This window comes from Oryctolagus cuniculus, chromosome 14, assembly GCF_051225735.1.
Source record: "Oryctolagus cuniculus isolate XC-2025 breed Fujian yellow rabbit chromosome 14, ASM5122573v1, whole genome shotgun sequence".
NCBI lineage: Eukaryota > Metazoa > Chordata > Mammalia > Lagomorpha > Leporidae > Oryctolagus > Oryctolagus cuniculus.
In genome coordinates this window covers 18,322,079-18,342,495 of record NC_142880.1, presented here as the reverse complement: position 1 = coordinate 18,342,495, position 20,417 = coordinate 18,322,079, and the positions used below count along the sequence as shown (strand labels likewise).

Below are 20,417 nucleotides of genomic sequence, written 5' to 3'. Positions count from 1 at the left end.
TGTGGAGGTTTCTGAGTAATAGAAATCATAAACTATTTATATTTGAATAAAAATCATGGGCAAACACTAGAAACAGAGTGTTCTTGAGACAGGTTTTGACCAGCTCTTAATGGTTTAAGGTTCAGTTCAGGTTTCTGTATTCCTTCTCAGCTGTTAAAAAATCATTCAGATGAAATGGCTTCTAACATTGAAGTAAAAACACTGAGTAATTTAGATTGCACAGAAATTCAATCTAGCCTATAATCATTCAAGTCAGTGTCTAGAGCTGGGTTTCAAGAAGGTCTGCCACAAACTTTCAGTTCACTTTCTTTTTAAGAAGTTACATTGTGGAGGGGTGGGCGCTGTGGTGTAGCGGGTAAAGCTGCTGCCTGCAGTGCCGGTATCCTATATAGGCGCCAGGGTGAGTCTTGGCTGCTCCACTTCTGATCCAGCTCTCTGCTATGGCCTGGGGAAGCAGTACAGGATGGTCCAAGTGCTTGGGCCCCTGCACCTGTGTGGGAGACCCTGATGAAGTTCCGGGCTCCTGGCTTAGGATCGGCCCAGCTCCAGTCATTGTGACCATCTAGGGAGTGAACCAGTGGATGGAAGACCTCTCTCTCTCTTTCTCTCTGCCTCTGCCTCTCTATAAATCTGCCTTTCAAATAAATAAATAAATCTTTAAAAAAAAAAAGTGAGCCAAAATAAACCTATTTAAAAGAAGTTACATCATAGAAATGCACTTCATCAGCATTATTACCAGTTAACTTTCATTGGACCTTTAAAGAAAAATCGTAATAGCTTAGCTATATACACAGGTGTAACACTGTAAGGCTGAGCATCAGAGAATTCGGCCTTGACTCTAAACTGTTAAGTCATCCTTCAGAGTAGTCACTGACAGTCACTAGTGTGGCCGTGTTGGCTCTCGTGAGTGAAGTGTTTAATTGTACAGCTGTGTTCAGCGCTGGTGTCCCCCCCAGAGATGAATCTCCAACACAGCAGCATTAAGGGCTGTGATCTCCGGGGCCTGATTCAGTCACAGAACTCTGCCCTCATAAACGGACTTGATGCCCTTATAAAAGGGCTTGGGGTTCAAGGGCATCCTCCTTTGACCTTGGGTCCCTTCTGCCAGGTGAGGGCTCCTCTTTCTCTGCCTCCCTCTGGAGAGTGCAGCAACAAGGGTGCCCTCTTGGAATTAGATGCTGGGCCCTCACCAGCCACCAAATGTGGTGTCTTGGCCTTGAACTTCCCAACTTCCAGAACTGTGGGAAATAAATTTCTTCATAATTGACTCATTTTAGGTATTTTCTTATAGTAGTACAAATGGACCAAAAATATTATTTACATGGAACAATTGTGGGAGTTGCCTTTTATATCTACTGGACAATTAAATTACTAGTATCCATATTTAAGATAAAGCTATGGGGCCAGTGCTGTGGCGCAGCAGGTTAACACCCTGGCCTGAGCACCCACATCCCATTTGGGCACCAGTTGAAGACCTGGCTGCTGCACTTCCCATCCAACTCTCTGCTATGGCCTAGGAAAGCAGTAGAAGATGGCCCGAGTCCTTGGATCACCCATATAGGAGACCCAGAGGAAGCTCCTGGCTTCTGGCTTCAGATTGGCACAGCTCTGGCCATTGTGGCCAACTGGGGAGTGAACCAGCAGATGGAAGACCTCTCTCTCTCTCTCTCTCTCTCTCTCTCTCCCTCTTCTCTCTTTGTGTAACTCTGACTTTCAAATAAAAATAAATAAATCTTTTTTTTTTTAAAAAAAAGCTGCTTCCTTTAAACAACTGGTTGCAGTCTATACTTGACCTTTAAAATAATGTTTTTAAATTAAGTAAAAAAAATCACTCCTGCCTATCAACTAGTCTATATCAGTCCGTATGGACTGAACAAAGCTCTTTGCCATCTCCTCAGACCGGCAGCTGCTGTGGTCACGTGTCTGTCGCCTGTTCCAGGAAAGGTCAGTCAGAAAGTTGTTTTCCTGCTAGAAGAATGTGTACATTTCACTATAAAAAACATGGCAGTCAAGGGCTGCGTGTGGACAACGAACTGGAGAAATTTACTTTTTCTTATTTTAAAAACTGAGTTCTTGCCCACTGTTGAGTTTTTGTTTTCATTTTATTTGAAAGAGAGAAAAATCTTCTATCCTCTAGTTCACTCTCCAACTGCTTGAACAGCCAGGGCTCGGCCAAAAGAGAAGCCAAGAATTTGCAGTGCCATCCAGATCGCCCGCATGGGTGCCAGGGACCCACGTACTTCAGCGGGCTGCCTCCCAGGGAAGCAGGAAACTGGAGGCAGAGGATCTGGCACACCACTATGGGATGCGAATTTGCCAAGCAGCACCTTGGCTACTTTGCCAAATGAAAGCCATTTCCATGTGCAGCCGTCAGGTCTCGGGCAGACTCTCACTGAAGCCTAAGTTCTAGTGAGCCTGTAAGACTGTGCGTGTTTCCATATGTGTGCACATACGTCTGCTGTGCAGGAGACCCTCTCGTGTCCATGTGTCTCTCTCCACGTGCGTGTCGGTCATCAGCGTTTGTGGATAGGAAATAGGAAGTGGCATTGTAGTGGTACAAGAGGAAGGAAGAAATCCACTTGTATTGAAATCTGTCTTCCTTTGGATAAGGGAAGTGTGTTTTTATTATCACAAAATCTAGACAATAAATGAGACATTGAATAATTTCAGGCTATAAGTTTTTAGTTTTTTTTAAAGTTTCATGACAAAAGAAATACATGTTCATTACTTGATAAATTTCAAATAAACCAGTCCAACCACCTATGACTTGATATTTGTGCTTCAGATATTTTTATGTCTGTAGGCACATATATTTTTACAAAGTGAAATTAGGCTAAATTCTGTAACAGCATGGCATGAAGTCATTGATTACTTCATTCTGTTCTTTTCTTATCTCTGATTCTGTCCTTAACATAGCACAGTGCAGGCTAGATGGACATCCAGGAAAGATCTGTTTTCAATAAATGAAGGAATCCTTTGGGATTGCCTGGGTATGTTTTTGCTACATTCCCCAGTTTGGCATATTTATGTGTTTATTTATGAATTTCACATGAAGCAAGGGTTTAGACCTCTGCTAAATGTGATGCAAATGCTATTTCCCCTATTTATACTTAAGTTTAACTTTCCTGTACCAAAAGAATAGAAAGTAATGTCCAAACATGCAGTTTGATTTAATTGAATGAATAAGATATCAGGTTTAATGCCAATGGTGCTTTACAGGGAAGACATAGATGGAATAACAAATGCTGTTGATAGAGGCTCTACTCCAGGAGCGATTTCTAGAAGTAGTGTAGCATGCCGAAGAGGAGGACCTTTTTGAGTCAGACAGCCTTGGTTCTTCTCTCACTTCTGCCCCTCAGCAGCTGGGGATAAGGGAGTCACCTAATCCCTGGAGTTTGTGTGCAGTGGGGAGGTCCAGCCTCCATGCCAGAGTTGGTGGCTTGTGGGATTCTAGCCAGTGGTCTCCACGTGTATACCCTTGATGGGTCTTCCCAATGAGGGTGCTTCTTCATTTTTAATTTTTTTAAAGACTTCTATTTGTCTTTAATAGTTATTTTCATGTACTTGAAAGAGAGAGGGAGGAAGGAAGGAGAAAGAGAGAGATTTTCCATCCAGCGGTTCACTCCCCAAATGCCTGCAACACCCAAGCTGGCCCACACAGGAGCCTGGAACTCCCTTCAGTTGTCCTGTGTGAATGGCTTGAGTCATCATTGGCTGCCTTCCAAGGTGCGCATTAGCAGGAAGCTGGATCAGAAGTGGAGTAGCCAGGGCTTGAACCAGCACTCAAACATGAGACGTAGGCATCCAGTGTAGTGGTCTAACCCATTGCACCACAGCACCCACCTGCAGGTGTGTTTCCTTAAACATGAGAGCAAGCTGCTTCTAGAGCCCAGAGCCGGCTGAGACTCTACCAGCAACGTGGAGGTAACATGAAAATAGAGGTCTGTGTTGGTTTTTCCACAGTTTTCTTTGTACCGCTGAGTTTTATTGTTTAATGTTTTGTACCCCATGGAGAGAAGGCAAGGACTAAGTGCTCTTTAGTTTTCCCCTGGGACAATCTTGATCTCGGGGACTGGAACTGCCAGTACAGCTTACAGGGGAGCAGGCTTCTGGCCAGCCCTTTAAGTAGCTACGCATACTCCATTAACTTCAGTTCAGCGAACGCAGCATCATGGAGTGCTTTAGTCTGCTCTTGTTTTTCTAGAACATTCCTGGATTAGAAATCCAGCTTTGCTATTGCTGTGTGTCACTGTCAACATGTCAAACAAATGAAGCCCATCAAGCTTTCTACCATAACTGTTGTCCAAAGTCTACGTCTCATGGAAACTTTCCCCAACTGGTGTTTTCTCTGCCTGCAAATATTTACTCTGTCACTGGTCTCACTTTCAGGGTTCTTCGAACATTTTCTCCAAGTGCAAAAGCTTTTACTGTTTTCAGGAAACGAACGACAGGCCTTTGCAGGGTGGGGGATCCAGTTTACAAATAATTTTCTTGGCCATGGGCCCAACACTGGTTTCTTCCCAGGCAGAAATGCTTCCTCCTTGGCTAACCCAGATCAAAGTTTCACTAATTTGGACCCAACTGAGTAGGAGTGAAACTCAATGCTAATGTGGCCCATGCTGCCAGGATAGAAATGGGTCATGATGTTTCCCTTAAGTTGTTAAAGACGGTGGGGTAAACATGCCTTCATTCACAGCCTGGGAGCTATTTGTGTTAGAACAAGTCCTCATTAGTTTATTCTCTACTGACCTGAGTATGCGAGTCTTTTTGAGAAAGCCATGTCCTTTGGAAGCTGTGTTCCATATCTTGCAAGACAGGGGTGGGCTGTGCCCCATTGACCCCCTCCCTGGGGCCTGATAAGGTAAGAGGCTGACCCTGACTCTAGGGAACAAATGCAGCTGCCAGATGTTTCGCTTTGCATCAAAGACCAAGGGACATAAGAAATGGAAATATAGAGCTGTAGGATTTCAGGGTTATGAAGCACTGTGGAAACGCTGGACTGACAAGCAGCTTTGGGAACAGCAAGTGACTAGTGAGAGGTCTTAGAAGAACACAGCTTAACTTCGTCAATAATGCAAGATGTTTATCAGTTCCTGTAATTAAACATTTAAAAATCTTTATGACTTGGCTGTAGTTGGCTGCTTGAACATTGGGGAGTGTCGGTAAACCACACAAAATAGTTTCTTTTTATTTATTTTTTAAAGACAGTATTTTTAAAGATTTATTTACCTGAGAGAGAGAGAGAATCTTCTACCCACTGGTTCACTCCCCAAATGGCTGCAACACCTGGGCCAGGCTGAAGCTGTGGACTGGTGGAAGTCAGGAGCCAGGAACTCCATCTGGGTCTCCCATGTGAGTGGCAGGAACTCAGGTAATTGCACCATCATTTGCTCCCTCCCAAGCACATTAGGAGGGAGCCGAATCTGAAGCGGAGTAGCCAGGAGTTAGAGCATGCTGATATGGGACACAGACATCCCAAGCAGTGGCTTAACCTGCTGTGCTACAATGCCACCCCCATCCCATTTCAAAAATTCCTGTGGTGGGGCTGGTGCTGTGGCATAGTGGATAAAGCTGCTGCCTGCAGTGCTGGCTTCCCATATGGGCATCGGTTCGAAACCCAGCTGTTCCACTTCTGATCAGTGGTGTCAATTCTTCATATCATATAAGCAACGCAAGTGAGGGAAAAGCAAATATTTTAACAAATGAAGGATTTCAGGAATCTATGTAATACATATAGTACACATACATGCACGCAGGTGAGTGAGTGGAAAGCTGCTAAGATCTGGATAAATTCACTGGTCACACAGGGCCACGTTCCTGGTTTTGATGTTTTGCTGGAGTTGTGTGAGATGTCACAGGGGGATCCTGGGTGAAGGGTGTTATTATTATTATTTTTTTTTTTTTGACAGGCAGAGTTAGACAGTGAGAGAGACAGACAGAGAGAAAGGTCTTCCTTCGTTGGTTCACCCCCCAAATGGCTGCTACGGCCAGCACTGCGCCGATCTGAAGCCAGGAGCCAGGTGCTTCTCCTGATCTCCCATGTGGGTGCAGGACCCAAGCACTTGGGCCATCCTCCACTGCACTCCCGGACCACAGCAGAGAGCTGGACTGGAAGATGAGCAACCGGGACAGAATCTGGCACCCCGACCGGGACTAGAATCAGCCCAGGTGTTCCATTCAAACCCCAAGTCTTTTTTTTTTAGATTTATTTTTTTGTTTGAAAGAGTTACAGAGGAGAAGCGGGGTGTGGGAGGGTGGGGTCTTCCACCCACTGGTTCACTCCCTAGTTGGCTGCAACTTCGCAATCCATAGCCAGGAGCCAGGAGCTTCTTCCTGGTCTCCCAAGTGGGTGCAGAGGCCCAAGCACTTGGGCCATCTTCCGCTGCTATCCCAGGCCACAGCAGGGAGCTGGATCGGAAGAGGAGCAGCTTGGACACAAACCTGCACCTGTATGAGGCTTAGCCTGCTATGCCACAGTGCTGGCTCTTGGTGTAATGATTAAGACGCCAATTGGAATGCTCATGTCCCCAATCAAAGTGCCTAGGTTTGAGTCTTGCTCTGTTTCTAGCTTTCTGCTAATGGGCAGCATGGGCGGCAGTAGTAGCTCAAGTACTTGGGTCCCCGCCATGCATGTGGGAGACCAGGATGAAGTTGCTGGCTCCTGGCTTCAGCTTGGCCCAGCCCTGGATATTGTGTACATTTGGGAGGTGAACCAGTGAGTGGAAGATCTCTGTCGCAGTCTGTCTCTCTGTGTATCTTTCTGCCTTTCAAATACATTTTTAAAATGTCAAAGCATAACAAAACAAAACTAGTACTTCTTGCTGCTGCTCCCACTCACCCAATCTGCTCACCCTGCCAACTTCTTTTTTTATCTTTTCTGATCATTCATTTTTAAAATTTTTAAATTTTAAAGATTTATTTATTTATTTGAAAGGCAGAATTACCGAGAGGTGGAGGCAGAGGCAGAGAGAGAAAGAGAGAGAGAGAGAGAGAGAGAGAGAGAGAGAGAGAGAGAGGTCTTCCATCCACTGGTTTACTCCCCAGATGTCTGCAACAGCCAGAGCTGGACTAATCCAAAGCCAGGAGCCAGGAGCTTCTTCCTGGTCTCCCACATGGGTGCAGGGGCCCAAGGACTTGGGCCATCTTCTACTGCTTTCCTAGGCCATAGCAGAGAGCTGGATCAGAAGTAGAGCAGCCAGGACTTGACCCAGTGCCCATGTGGGATGCTGATGCTGCAGACCGGGGCTTTAACCCACTGTGCCATAGCACCAGCCGCTCATAGATACAATTCTAATATAATGATATTCCCACCTCCCCTTCTTTTCTTTCTCTTTTTTTTCTTCCTTCTTTCCTTTCTCCCTCCCTTCCTTCCTCCCTCCCTCCCTTCCTTCCTTCCTTCCTTGTTTTTTAGATAGCATCTTTTAAATTTACATTATAGTAAAAAAGACTCAATGCTTCACCAAACAAGAAATTTAAGAAGTAAAATACAAAAAGACTCTACTGGGACTATGGCTATAAACAATAATTGCATGGGAAAACAGACCATTTCACCCATATACAGTAAGTTTCAAAGTAATCCCAGATTATTAAAACTGTAGTTCCCTCTGCCAATTTCTATATTTCTCCTGTTTCTACCATTTTCCCATCTAACCAAGCTTTTAAAAGTTAAACTGGGACAGAAGCTTGGCTTAGCGGCTAAGACACCCTCTGGAATGCCTGCATCCCACACCGGAGTGTCAGGGTCTGAGACCTGTCTCTGCTCCTCATTCCAGCTCCCTGCTACTGTGCATCCTGGGAGGCAGCAAGTTATGGCTCAAGTAGTTGCATCTTTGCCACCCACGTGGGAACCTGGATTGAGTTCCATGCTCCTGGCTTCAACCTGGGCATTTGAGAATGAACCAGCAATTGGGGATCTCTTTCTCTGTCTTCCTCCTGCCTTTCAGATAGATAGAAAATCAAATTAAAATAAACAATAAAAACGCTGGTTGAGATGTCTGTGTCCCAAATTGGAGCAACTGGATTTAGTACTCAGCTCCTGCTCCTGACTCCAGCTTCCTGCTAATGCACACCCTGGGAGGCAGCAGGTGATGGCTTGAGTGCGTGGACCCCTCCCATCCACACAGCAGACCTGGCTTGAATTCCCAGCTCGCACCTTCAGCCTGGCCCAGTCTTGGGCCATTGTGGGCATTTGGGAAATGAGCTGATGTTAGGAACTCTGTCCATCTGTCTGACTCTGTCACTCTCTTTCTCTTGAATAAATTTAAAAGTGATTCATTTATTTATTTAAAGGCAGGGAGAGAGAGAGAGAGAGAGAGAGAGAGAATCTTCCATCCAGGCCTGGGAGTGTTCAGTGGAGGAGGGAGGGTGCTTTGCTCAGCTGCTGCTCTTCCCTGATTGGCTGCTTTGGAGCTTCCCAAAGCTGTGAGAGGGGTGGAGAAAGGGACAGATGAACCGAGCTCTTCCTTAGCTACAGCATTGTGACTGGCCTTGGTGCCCATGGGGGTGGCAAGGAGCCCAAGGTGACTGTCCCATGTTACCCTGCTGGAAACTCCTACTGCATTTCTGTTTATTTTTTTTATGTTTATTTACCTATTTTTATTTCATTGAAAGGCAAAACAGTAGAGTGAGAGGTAGAGACAGACACAGAGAGATCTTTCATCCACTGATTCACTACCCCAAATGCCTGCATTGGCCAAGGCTGGGCCTGGCCTGAAGCCAGAAGTTGGGAACTCAATCCTGGTCTCCTACATGGGTGGCAGAGACCCCACTGCTTGGCTTACTGCCACTGCTTCTCCGGGGGCTGCATTGGCAGGAAGCTGGAATTGGGATCTGGAGCTGGGAAGAAAACTCAGGCACTTCAAGATGAGATATGACCTCGTAATTGAGATCTTAAGGGTTAGGTCCATCCCCAAAGGTTTTTTAATTTTATTTTGTTTTCAGGAGAGTTGTATTGTCAATGAAAGATCTGCATAACTCAGAAAGCCAATATTATCCAAGTAATCAAAGCAAAATGTTACAAAATCATGTAGGAAGAGCAATTCAAAGTGCAGGGTAGACCAATAAACTTTAATTAAACTTTAATCCAATAGAGTATGAAATGTTTGCTGACATGGCTTCCATATTATAGCCAACTTTTTTAAAAAATATTTATTTATTCATTTGAAAGGCAGAGTTACAGAGAGGTAGAGGCAGAGAGAGAGAGAGAGAGAGAGAGAGAGAGAGAGGAGAGAGAGAGGAGAGAAAGAGAGAGGTCCTCCATCTGCTGGTTCACTCCCCAGATGGCCACAACAGCCAGAGCTGCACCGATCTGAAGCCAGGAGCCAGGAGCTTCTTCTTCCCACCCTGCACACGGGCCAAGAACTTGGGCCATCTTCTACTGCTTTCCCAAGCCATAGCAGAGAGCTGGATCAGAAGTGGAGCAGCCGGGATCCAAACTGGCACGCACATGGGATGCCAACAATGCAGGTGGCTGCTTTACCCACTATACCACAGCGCCAGCCCCTAAAGCCAACTTCTAAGAAACTATCACATGTTGACTGCAGAAACAGGGTCAGAGAAGAAGATCCACGTTGAGCCAGAAGGACCATTACAGCACTCCTTCCTTTAAAACTATGTGTCTCTTCAAGGTAGGATTTTATTTTTGTATTTCCACCAAAATAGCACACTGCAACAGATTAAATTTAGAAGCAGGTACAAGAAACCAAATGTCTTTTGTAAAACTAGGTATTGAAGAGAGTTGCAAATATAAAAACAATCCCACGGTGCTCACTACAGTTTTCATTTTGGAGAATATAGTTATTTTCATAGAAAAGGTTATTGTGATTTTTAATATATTAGTGTTCTGGCCGGCACCGCGGCTCAATAGGCTAATCCTCCACCTAGTGGCGCCGGCACACCAGGTTCTAGTCCCGGTCGGGGTGCAGGATTCTGTCCCGGTTGCTTCTCTTCCAGGCCAGCTCTCTGCTGTGGCCCGGGAGTGCAGTGGAGGATGGCCCAAGTGCTTGGGCCCTGCACCCCATGGGAGACCAGGAGAAGCACCTGGCTCCTGCCTTCGGATCAGCGCAGTGCACCAGCCGCAGCGCACTGGCTTGTGGCAGCCATTGGAGGGTGAACCAGCGGCAAAAGGAAGACCTCTCTGTCTCTCTCTCTCACTATCCACTCTGCCTGTCAAAAATATATATATATATATACATATATATATATATTAGTGTTCTGTTGCTATGTGACAAATCACCCCCACATTTAGCAGCTTAACAGAGTAAACATTCCCTTTTCATTGGTGGGGTCAGGAATCCAGGCGCAGCTCAGTGGCTGCTGTGATGCAGGGTCCCTCCCAGGCTGCAGTCAGGTGTCCATGGGGCTCTGGCCCCTGAAGGCTTGGCTGAGTGAGGGCCTGCCTGCAGGCTGTCTCGTGTGGCTCTCAGCAGGCTCAGCTCCTCACTGCTATTGGTCAGAGACATTGGTTCCTTGCCATGTGGGTCTCTCCATATAGCAGCTCCGAACATGACAGCTGGCTTCCCTCAGGGAGAGAGAGAGAGACTGTTGAAAATTTAATCTCAGACGTGACATCCCATCATTTCTGTTGTATTCTCTTAAAATATCTTTTATTTATTTGACAGGCAGAGACACACAGGTTGTGCTGGTTCAGGTTCACTCACCAAATGCCCCTGACAGTCTGGGTTGGGCCAGGCCAAAGCCAGGAGCCTGGAACTTCATCCAGGTCTCCCAGGTGGGTGTTAGGGAGCCAAGAACTTGAGCTATCACCTGCTGCCTCCCAGGGTGCATTAGCAGGCAACTGAAGTTAGGAGTTGGAGCTGGGAATCCACACCTGGTATTGGGATGTGGGACACGTGTGCTGGCATCTCAGCCATTAAGCCAGGCGCCTGCCCCTGCTGCCTGTTGATTTTTGGAGAGAGTCAGTAAGTGCAACTCCCACTGAAGGGACAGAGATTACACAGGGCATGGATCCCAGGAGGTGTGACTGTCAGGGGCCATCCAGCAGGCTGCCTGCCACATCCTAACCCTCTAAGTGTTAAATGCTATGAAGTGATTATCAGTAAACGTGACTCACCAAAACAAATGCTGTTTGCAATTCTCAGTAATATGCAAGGGTATAAACAGGCGTTTGAGAACAAAGTCTTTCAGAACTATTGTTCTTAAATACAAATCCTAGCCTTCCACGGGGTAAGATACAGGGCCTTACTCAAGAGCTGATCATATGTGTCTTATTTTCATCATTATTCATTCCTATCCACTCTTTCTCCCCAAGCATTTCTTTCTCCCCAAGTATTTCCAACAGTTCCAACAGCATTATAAAATACAGAAATGTGGCTGGCGCCACGGCTCACTAGGCTAATCCTCCGCCTTGCGGCGCCGGCACACCGGGTTCTAGTCCCGGTCAGGGCGCCGGATTCTGTCCCGGTTGCTCCTCTTCCAGGCCAGCTCTCTGCTGTGGCCCGGGAGTGCAGTGGAGGATGGCCCAGTTCTTTGGGCCCTGCACCCACATGGGAGACCAGGAGAAGCACCTGGCTCCTGGCTTTGGATCAGCGCAGTGCGCTGGCCACAGCGCACCGGCTGCAACGGCCACTTGGGGGGGTAAACCATAGGAAAAAGGAAGACCTTTCTCTCTCTCTCTCTCTCTCTCTCTCACTGTCCACTCTGCCTGTCAAAAAATATATATAAAATACAGAAATGTTGGGTCCAGCACTATAGCATAGCTGGTAAATCTGCCACCTGCAGTGCCGACATCCCATATGGGCACCGGTTCGAGTCCTGGCTGTTCCACTTCCAGTCCAGCTCTCTGCTATGGCCTGCAAAAGCAGCAGAAGATGGCTCAAGTCCTTGGGCCCCTGCACCTGCATAGGAGACCCAGAAGAAACTCCTGGCTCCTGGCTTCGGATCAGCGCAGCTCTAGTCATTGTGACCATCTGGAGAGGGAACCAGTGGATGGAAGACCTCTCTCTCTCTCACTCTCTTTCTCTCTGTGTGTCTCTGCCTCTCTATAATTCCAATCTTTACAAATAAAATTTTACAGAAACATGTATAGAAATACAATGGACTTTGCGTATGTTCATGTACAGTGGATGTGGTATCAAGACTTCTAAGAATAGGCTATACCGCATATTCATCACATATCTCGGAATACTTCATTTAAAAATTGCAGGAACACTCAGCACATTAAATGCTCGATTGTCAGCCTTCAGTGATGTGGTTTCATTACTATTTCATTGGCTCCATCGGTTCCTTCAGTGCTGTCTCCAGGCTGATGGGGTCTCGAGTTGGTAAAATTTTCATGTTGAATTGCAAATTCAAAGAAGCAGCTTCAATTCATTTCCAGTGATTTCGGAACCACCTGCCCTAGCAAGGCAGAAGGCAGGGAGTTTTTATGTTTGTCTCTCATTGCCTCGGCTCCACGTGATGCTTAGAAGTATTTCGGAGGATTTTGTGCTACTGAGTGCAGAGGAGCATAGCCTCACGGCAAGTGCACACACATCCCCACATAGGGACGAATGCTTTGTCTCGGCTCTAAACACATGTCCTCCGTTTGCTGTCAGTGCTGGCGCTGAAGGGTGGGATGCGTCTTTTGGCATTTTAATTTTTAGTGTTTGAAACAGCCATGTCAAGCTACCCGAAAGAACCCATTTTCTTCCTCATTGTGTCTGGGCATTATTGGTTTGACCCGGGGAACTTGCTTAAGCAGCTAAGTAATTAAGCTATACACTCTGTGACCCTAAGTGAGCGCGTGAAATACAAAGTACATTTCTGGTCATGCTCTGCAGAGGTTTCAGCCTACGTAGAAAAATCCAAGACTTGTAATGAAAGGCCAAAACAAAATACAGACCAAGAATGCTTCAATATCTTTACGAAGCATTTATTTGCTTTTCTTGACATTCTTCATTTACAGACAGCTTGTTTCCAGGGGGAAGGACTGTATCAGGGCACTTAGCTGCTCAGAAACCTTCTGCATGGTGATGGCTGCAAATTTGATAAATGAGATTTGAAAAGAGAAAGAAGGATTTCAGTGTAACAGTTTGTTCCTGGGGCTGCTTCATGTAGTTTCTGTTATTAAATATTGAGTAGATACATATGTTTATAAATTATTATAAGGCATAAAAGTATAGCACAATGATACATGTGCACATACTGAGTGTTAGATAAAGAACATGACTGCTTCCTTCAAATCCTCAATGTGCCATTGGCCAATGCCATCTCTGCATCCCTCCCTTGGGGAAAGTACAGTGTCCTGAATCTTAGGTTTATTATTCTCTTGTGGTTTCTTTATACTTTTACTATGTGCACGTTTACTCCTAAAATATTATTGTCATGCTTTGGAATTTTATATAAATGCTAGCTTGCTCTGCTTCCCCCTGGTATTTTGCTTTTCCTCACTCAAAACGATTCAGCATTATTTTTCTGTGGGGTTTTCATGATGTTGCACATAGTTACACTTCATTTAGCTTCATTGCTGAATTGTAATCATGATGGGGAGGTTATAATTTATTTATGAATCCACAGTTGGTGGGTATTTGGATTGCTTACAACTTCCTGTTGTTGTAATGAGTGCAGCAGTGAACATTCCGCTCCGTGTCTCCTGGTACCGGTGGGGACAGTTCTAGGATCGAAATTGGTGTTCCTAGCCAGCGGATCTTCAGATGTACTTGGTGATACTAATTGTTTTTCAGATTAGCTGTGCCAGTTTTCATGCTCATGCAGTGAATGAGAGTTCCTGGGCTCTGTGTCACTGCTAGTGCTCCGTACACGTGAAAACAATGCACAGTGCAGGAAAAACTTGGCAAAAGTACAATTTATGGAAAATTTTTGCTTTTCTTTTTTTCAGTAATAGAGCTATTAGGCAAAAATTAATGTGCTATATAAGAACTGGGTAGCACAATTGATATACTCAGCCTATACTTTTTTTGTTTTTTTCATTTTTTGATGAGAGGACATACTATCCTTTGTATGACTTAGGATGTTGATGAAACATTGTTGATGTAGTTGGCCACAAAGAAACCCTACACTCAGGAAAGTAGAAATTTTATAGGCCAAATTCTTTGACGTAAACACCAATTAAATAGACTTTAAAGTACACAAATATTAGTTTTGGGGAATTATGAAATATAATTAAGATAAGCCTTGGAGGGAGGCGCCTTTCTCTGAAGGGAGGAAGGAACCTCCACTGTGATATGGCCTTGATTAAACAAGTTCAGAGTCGGTGAACTCAAGGGGCTTCCATAGCCTAGACAGCTCATAGCAAGAGTCTCGGGTGATTGCTGACGTCATAAATAAGAGTACCAATTGTTAAATCAACAACGGGAGTCACTGGGTACATGCTCCCCATGTAGGATCTCTGTCCTTAATGTGTTCTACTATGAAACTTAAAAACAACACTACTAGTCGAACAATACCCTATACCTTGTGCAGTTGTGTGAGTGCAGCCTGTTGAAATCCTTGCTTAGTATATACTAAGTTGATCTTCAGTATATGAAGGTAATTGAAAATGAAACTCGATGAAGGGCGGGATGAGAGAGGAAGTGGGAGAGGGGAGGGCCACGGGAGGGAGGGAGGTGGAGGGGGAAGCCACAACAATACAAAAGTTGCACTTTGTAAATTCACATTTATTAAATAAAAAAATAACTATATAACAAACAAAAAAGAAAGAAAAAGAAAAAAATAATACTTTACCCTTTTAGTATTTTTTATGTTCTACTTAAAACTATTGGTTGAACTCTGTAATTAATACACAATTACTCTTAGGTGTTTAATGCTATAACTAGTACTCAAATAGTATTTTACACTTTGTGTTTCTGTGTGGGTGCAAACTGTTGAAATCTTTACTTAATATATGCTAAATTGATCTTCTGTATATAAAGATAATTGAAAATTAATCTTGATGTGAATGGAAGGGGAGAGGGAGTGGGAGAGGGGAGTGTTGTGGGTGGGAGGGAAGTTATGGGGGGGGGGAGCTATTGTAATCCATAAGCTGTACTTTGGAAATTTATGTTCATTAAATAAAATAAAATATATTTTAAAAAAAGACAAGCCTTGGAGCAAAAAGAAATCAAAGGAAGCTCTGAGAAAGAGTTGTCTTTAGAAACCCTATGGGATAGCCGGCACCGCGGCTCACTAGGCTAATCCTCCGCCTGCAGCACCGGCACACCGGGTTCTAGTCCCGGTCGGGGCGCCAGATTCTGTCCCGGTTGCCCCTCTTCCAGGCCAGCTCTCTGCTGTGGCCAGGGAGTGCAGTGGAGGATGGCCCAAGTGCTTGGGCCCTGCACCCCATGGGAGACCAGGATAAGTACCTGGCTCCTGCCATCGGATCAGCGCGGTGCGCCGGCCGCGACAGCCATTGGAGGGTGAACCAATGGCAAAAAGGAAGACCTTTCTCTCTGTCTCTCTCTCTCACTGTCCATTCTGCCTGTCCAAAAAAAAGAAAAAAAAAAAAGAAAGAAAGAAAAGAAACCCTATGGGATAAAGTAAAAGAAATAGAGAACTTTCATTATTAAAGAAGAAAAACCAGGGTGGGCATTTAGGCTAGCGATATAGACACCTGTTATTATGCCTACATCCCACACCAGTAACTGAGTTCAATTTCCAGCTCCAATTCCTAACTCTAGTTTCTTGAACCAACAGATGGAAAACTTCTGTCTCTCTCCCTCTCTCTGTAGTTCTGCCTCTCAAATAAATAAATAAATCTTTTTTAAAAAATAATTATTTTACAATTGTCAAGCATCCTGTATTTCATTTTTAATAGGTATTTTTTTTTTTTTTTTTTTGGACAGGCAGAGTGGACAGTGAGAGAGAGAGACAGAGAGAAAGGTCTTCCTTTGCCATTGGTTCACCCTCCAATGGCTGCTGCAGCCAGCACGCTGCAGCGGGCGCACCGCGCTGATCTGATGGCAGGAACCAGGTGCTTCTCCTGGTCTCCCATGGGGTGCAGGGCCCAAGCACCTGGGCCATCCTCCACTGCACTCCCTGGCCACAGCAGAGAGCTGGCCTGGAAGAGGGGCAACCGGGACAGAATCCGGCGCCCCGACCAGGACTAGAACCCGGTGTGCCGGCGCCGCAAGGTGGAGGATTAGCCTAGTGAGCCACGGCGCCGGCGTCAGGTGAGTATTTTCATCCATCTAAATATCCAGTTGCTTTACTACTGTTGATTAAAATATTTTTATGTCACTATGAAATGCCATTTTTGTCACATGTGACCTATACACATACACGTCCTGGATGTACACTTATCACACATTGATATGTACATTTCACAAGCACAATGAACAGAATATCTTCCATTGTCTTGGGTCACCAATCATTTGAACTTTGAATTATTTCCAGAATTCACTGTCTTTATACAAATTCACATTCCTGATCTTTATAAAAATATTGTTGAGGATTTTTCCATTTATTTGAAGGGTGACAAGTGATACTGGTATTATTAGTATGCAAGAGTACTTCAAAATGTTCATGAAAAAAGGAATTAAAAATTTATTTTGGTGCAAAATTGATTTTTAAATTCATGCATAGTTTTTCATAATATTCATTTTCCATAAATTGTCAACAAAAAATTTACACAAAACAAACTCATACCTTTAATTGTATTTTCCAGGAGCTTTTTGAAGTACCCTTCATATTGGTAGCAATTGCTATTTTTGTCTAACTTTATTATCTGAAATAATAAAAGCTGTATAAGGATAGAGGCATGAAATATAACTCAGTAGAAACCAAAATGTTATTGGATTGGATCACAAATATAAAATAAACAAAAAGTGTGGCAGAGTGGAATTTTCTTACTCTATCACCTCCTGTTTGTTTGTTTGTTTGTTTGTTTTAATAATTCCCTATCATGGAGAGGGTCATTATGGAAGAGTCAAAAGGATTTTTTAAGCACACAGACTGAAGCAGTTTTGCTTTAAGTGTGGCAAATATTAGCATGAAAAACATTTTTCTTTTAGTTTTAAATTTTGTTTATTTAAGAGAGAGAGAGAGATGGAGATAGATGATAGAGACAGAGAGAGAGTTCCATCCACTGTCACTTCCAAATGCCCACGATGACTGAGGCTGGGCCAAGCCAAAGTTGGGGACTGGGAACTCAATCCAGATCTCCATGTGTGGGTGACAGGGACCTTTTTTTTTTTAAAGATTTATTTTATTTATTTGAAAGACAGAGTTACAGAGAGACGTAGAGACAGAGAGAGAGGTCTCCCATCTGCTGGTTCACTCCCCAGATGGCTGCAATGGCCGGAGCTGCACCGATCCGAAGCCAGGAGCCAGGAGCTTCCTCCAGGTCTCCCCCATGAGTGCAGGGGCTCAAGGGTTTGGGCCATCTTCTACTGCTTTCCTAGGCCATAGCATAGAGCTAGATCAGAAGTGGAGCAGCTGGACTAGAACCGGCACCCATATGGGATGCTGGCGCTTCAGGCCAGGGCTTTAACCTGCTGTGCCACAGAGCAGGGACCTAATTACTTGAACCATCACCACAGCCTCCCTGATAGGATCAGGATAAAGTGTTTCAAAGCCTTACAGACACCCTGTGTGTGTGTGTGTATGTGTGTGTGTTCATCACTTCCTGACTGATTTTTTTCTTTAAAGATTTATTTATTTGAGAGGCAGAGTTACAGACAGAAAGAGGGAGAGACACAGAGAGAGGTCTTCCATTTGCTGGTTTACTCCCCAGATGGCCACAATGGCCAGGGCTGGGCCAGGCCAAAGCCTGGAGCCAGGAACTTCTTCTGGATCTCTGATGTGGGTGCAGGGGCCCAAGCACTCAAGCCATTTTCCACTTCTTTGCTAGGCCATTAGCAAGGAGCTGGATCAGAAGTGGAACAGCCAGGACTTGAACCGGCACCTGTATGGGATGCTGGTGCTGCAGGTGGAGGCTTAGTCTACCATGCCACAGCATTGGCCTCCTGACAGATGTTCTTTCTGGCACTGGGTTGTGCTTGTCCAATGTTAAGGGCATACTTAACCTAAGCATTAGGATCATGATGGACAGAAGCAGGAAGCTGGAGTCAGGACCCCCAGCCAGCATGAGACCCCGGCACTCTGATGGGGGGAATGCAGTCACCTTAATCAGAACAGGATTTTCGTTAACTCTTGACTCCTGTGCACTAAAATATAACCAGGCAGCCCACCAAGTCTACATGCTATCAAGTTCCTCCCAGGGCCCATCAGGGGACAGACAACAGGATCATTTTGTCGCTCCCCCTCTTCGTGGAGGAACGACACTAAACCCTGCCTAGGCTTCATATCCGAGTCACGGCACCATTATGTCGCTCCCCCTCTTCATGGAGGAATGACACTAAGCCCTGCCTAGGCTTCATATCCGAGTCACGGCACCATTATGTCGCTCCCCCTCTTCATGGAGGAGCAACACTAAACCCTGCCTAGGCTTCATATCCGAGTCACGGCACCATTATGTCGCTCCCCCTCTTCGTGGAGGAACGACACAGGACCCTGCGCTGTTCTTTCGTCTGCTCGGCCCTCCCCGGGTTTGCTGCTGGTTCTTCCCAGGTTGGCTACTGTCCCTTCCACCTCCGTGGAAGGGCAGTTCCCCCTGGCCACATTCCCCACTTCCGCAGGGGAGCGGCACACTGCCGGCCGGCTCTCTCGGGGGCTGCACAGGTGTTCCCCTTAGATGTTCCCGGTGCATGCCGTCTCTCTCCTCCTTTATAGTCCTCCTCTGCCAATCCCAACTCGGCTGCCCACACGCCGAGTACGCTGCTCTCCTCCAATCAGGAGCGAGTCCTACAGTTTATTGGCTGAACTGGAGGCAGCTGTGTAGAAGCTGTTTTCTTCTCTCCCAGCGCCATATTGTGGGAGAGCAGATGCATAGAATAAGTCTTAATTCCAGTAACTCAGTCTAGTCCGGGTTGCTCCCCACACATTTGAAGTGGGAGATTGTTTAACTAGGAAGGCCAAAGAGGAAGGAAAACAGTTCAGATTGTAAAGAAGACCCATCAGAGACTTGTCAGTTTTGCCAGGGCCTGACCTAGCGGTCCTCATTTAGGCAAAGTAAAAAGGACCTGCCTGGAAATGTTTCTGAAAGCACCGCTCGTGTCCCCTTTCCACTTGGTGCTGTGTGTGAAGCATTTCTTTTAAAGCACTCGCCAACTCTTTTTCAAGGGGCTCTTTGTTCTCAGCCGATCCGTTAATCACGGCATCACTGCAGAATTTGGGGGCAAAAAAATCCATTTCTTCTGCAAAACTCCTGAGCGTGGCTCATTTTCCAGTCCCTTCGTTCCTCTCCTTATACCTCCAGCATTCTTCCTGCCCTCATTCCAGTGGGATTTCCGGAGACTCTATCACCAGTTCTCAGAAGCCCATTGTGCACTAACAAAGAGTTCCAGTGTGAGCTTTGGGTTCCGTACCTGCCTGCTCTCCTGGCGGCACTGACAGCAGAGTGGGACCGGCACTGCCCAGGCCTGCTCGCTCGCTGAGTGCTGGGAACCCACGATCATGCCAATCAAGCCTGTTGGGTGGATATGTGGGCAGGTGTTGAAGAACTTTTCTGGAAGAAGTATACACAGTCTTGTTGTAAAGGGGGTATGGGTATGGGAACAACGGGGGATCACGTCCCCCGGGGTCTGCCTGCTTTCCTAGTCACCTAGGACCTGGACCCACTGTTCCATGTCCCCTTTAATCCCTTAGAGGATGTCTTTAAAGTTGTTGCTGTTGTTGTTTTCTAACTTCTTTTTGTGTTAGTGGAGGGGATCCAGAAAGTAATCATGGACCTCGCAGATGAGTTTAAGGATGATTTCCCTACCATCCTAAGAATGTCACAGTCTAATCAGGTACTGTGATTTCATAACTTTTTAAAAATTTTATTTTTTTATTTATTTGAGAGGTAGAGTTACAGACAGTGAGAAGGAGAAACAGAAAGGTCTTCCTTCTGTTGGTTCACTCCCTAAATGGCCGCTACGGCCGGAGCTGTGCTGATCTAAAGCCAGGAGCCAGGAGCTTCCTCCAGGTCTCCCGTGCAGGTGCAGGGGTCCAAGCACTTGGGCCATCTTCTACTGCTATCCCAGGCCACAGCAGAGAGCTGGGTTGGAAGAGGAACAGCCAGGACTAGAACTGGCACCCATATAACCTACTGTGCCATGGCGCCGACCCCAGATTTCATAATTTTTAAAAGGCATACAAGAAGGATATTGTATCCTTAGAATCATACCAGTTATTTAATGGTTGATTTTGAGATCAGTGCTTGCAGCTTAGGGGAACAGAAATTTCAAATCTCCTTCCATGGCAGAGGTCAATGGACAAGTAGAGATTGTGCACCAGGAAGTGAGATATGAGATTACTTCCAAAAGTACGTGGTGGAATAATGGAATCAAAAGGTGATGCACATTTTCCCCAACTTTCTGAAGTGCCCTCGTGGACAGATGAACGTTGAAGACGATCACTGTGTTATTAGAGATCAGGAAGTC

At 45.5% G+C, this 20,417-nt stretch overlaps 1 protein-coding gene across 7 annotated transcripts in view; it reads left to right on the top strand.

Annotated features, from left to right (window-relative positions):
* SPATA9 (spermatogenesis associated 9) overlaps positions 1 to 20,417 on the top strand; it is a 70,524-nt gene that overhangs the window by 17,285 nt on the left and 32,822 nt on the right. Inside the window, exons 1-2 of one of the 7 annotated variants that reach the window (XM_051854010.3) lie at positions 19,435 to 19,510; positions 19,696 to 19,784. The exons of the other annotated variants lie outside the window; for them this stretch is intronic. Of the exons in view, the coding sequence (XP_051709970.1) occupies positions 19,450 to 19,510; positions 19,696 to 19,784 (150 nt within the window). The 5' untranslated portion in view covers positions 19,435 to 19,449. Of the gene's footprint in view, positions 1 to 19,434; positions 19,511 to 19,695; positions 19,785 to 20,417 lie in introns of those variants that run through there. 7 annotated transcript variants of the gene reach the window in all.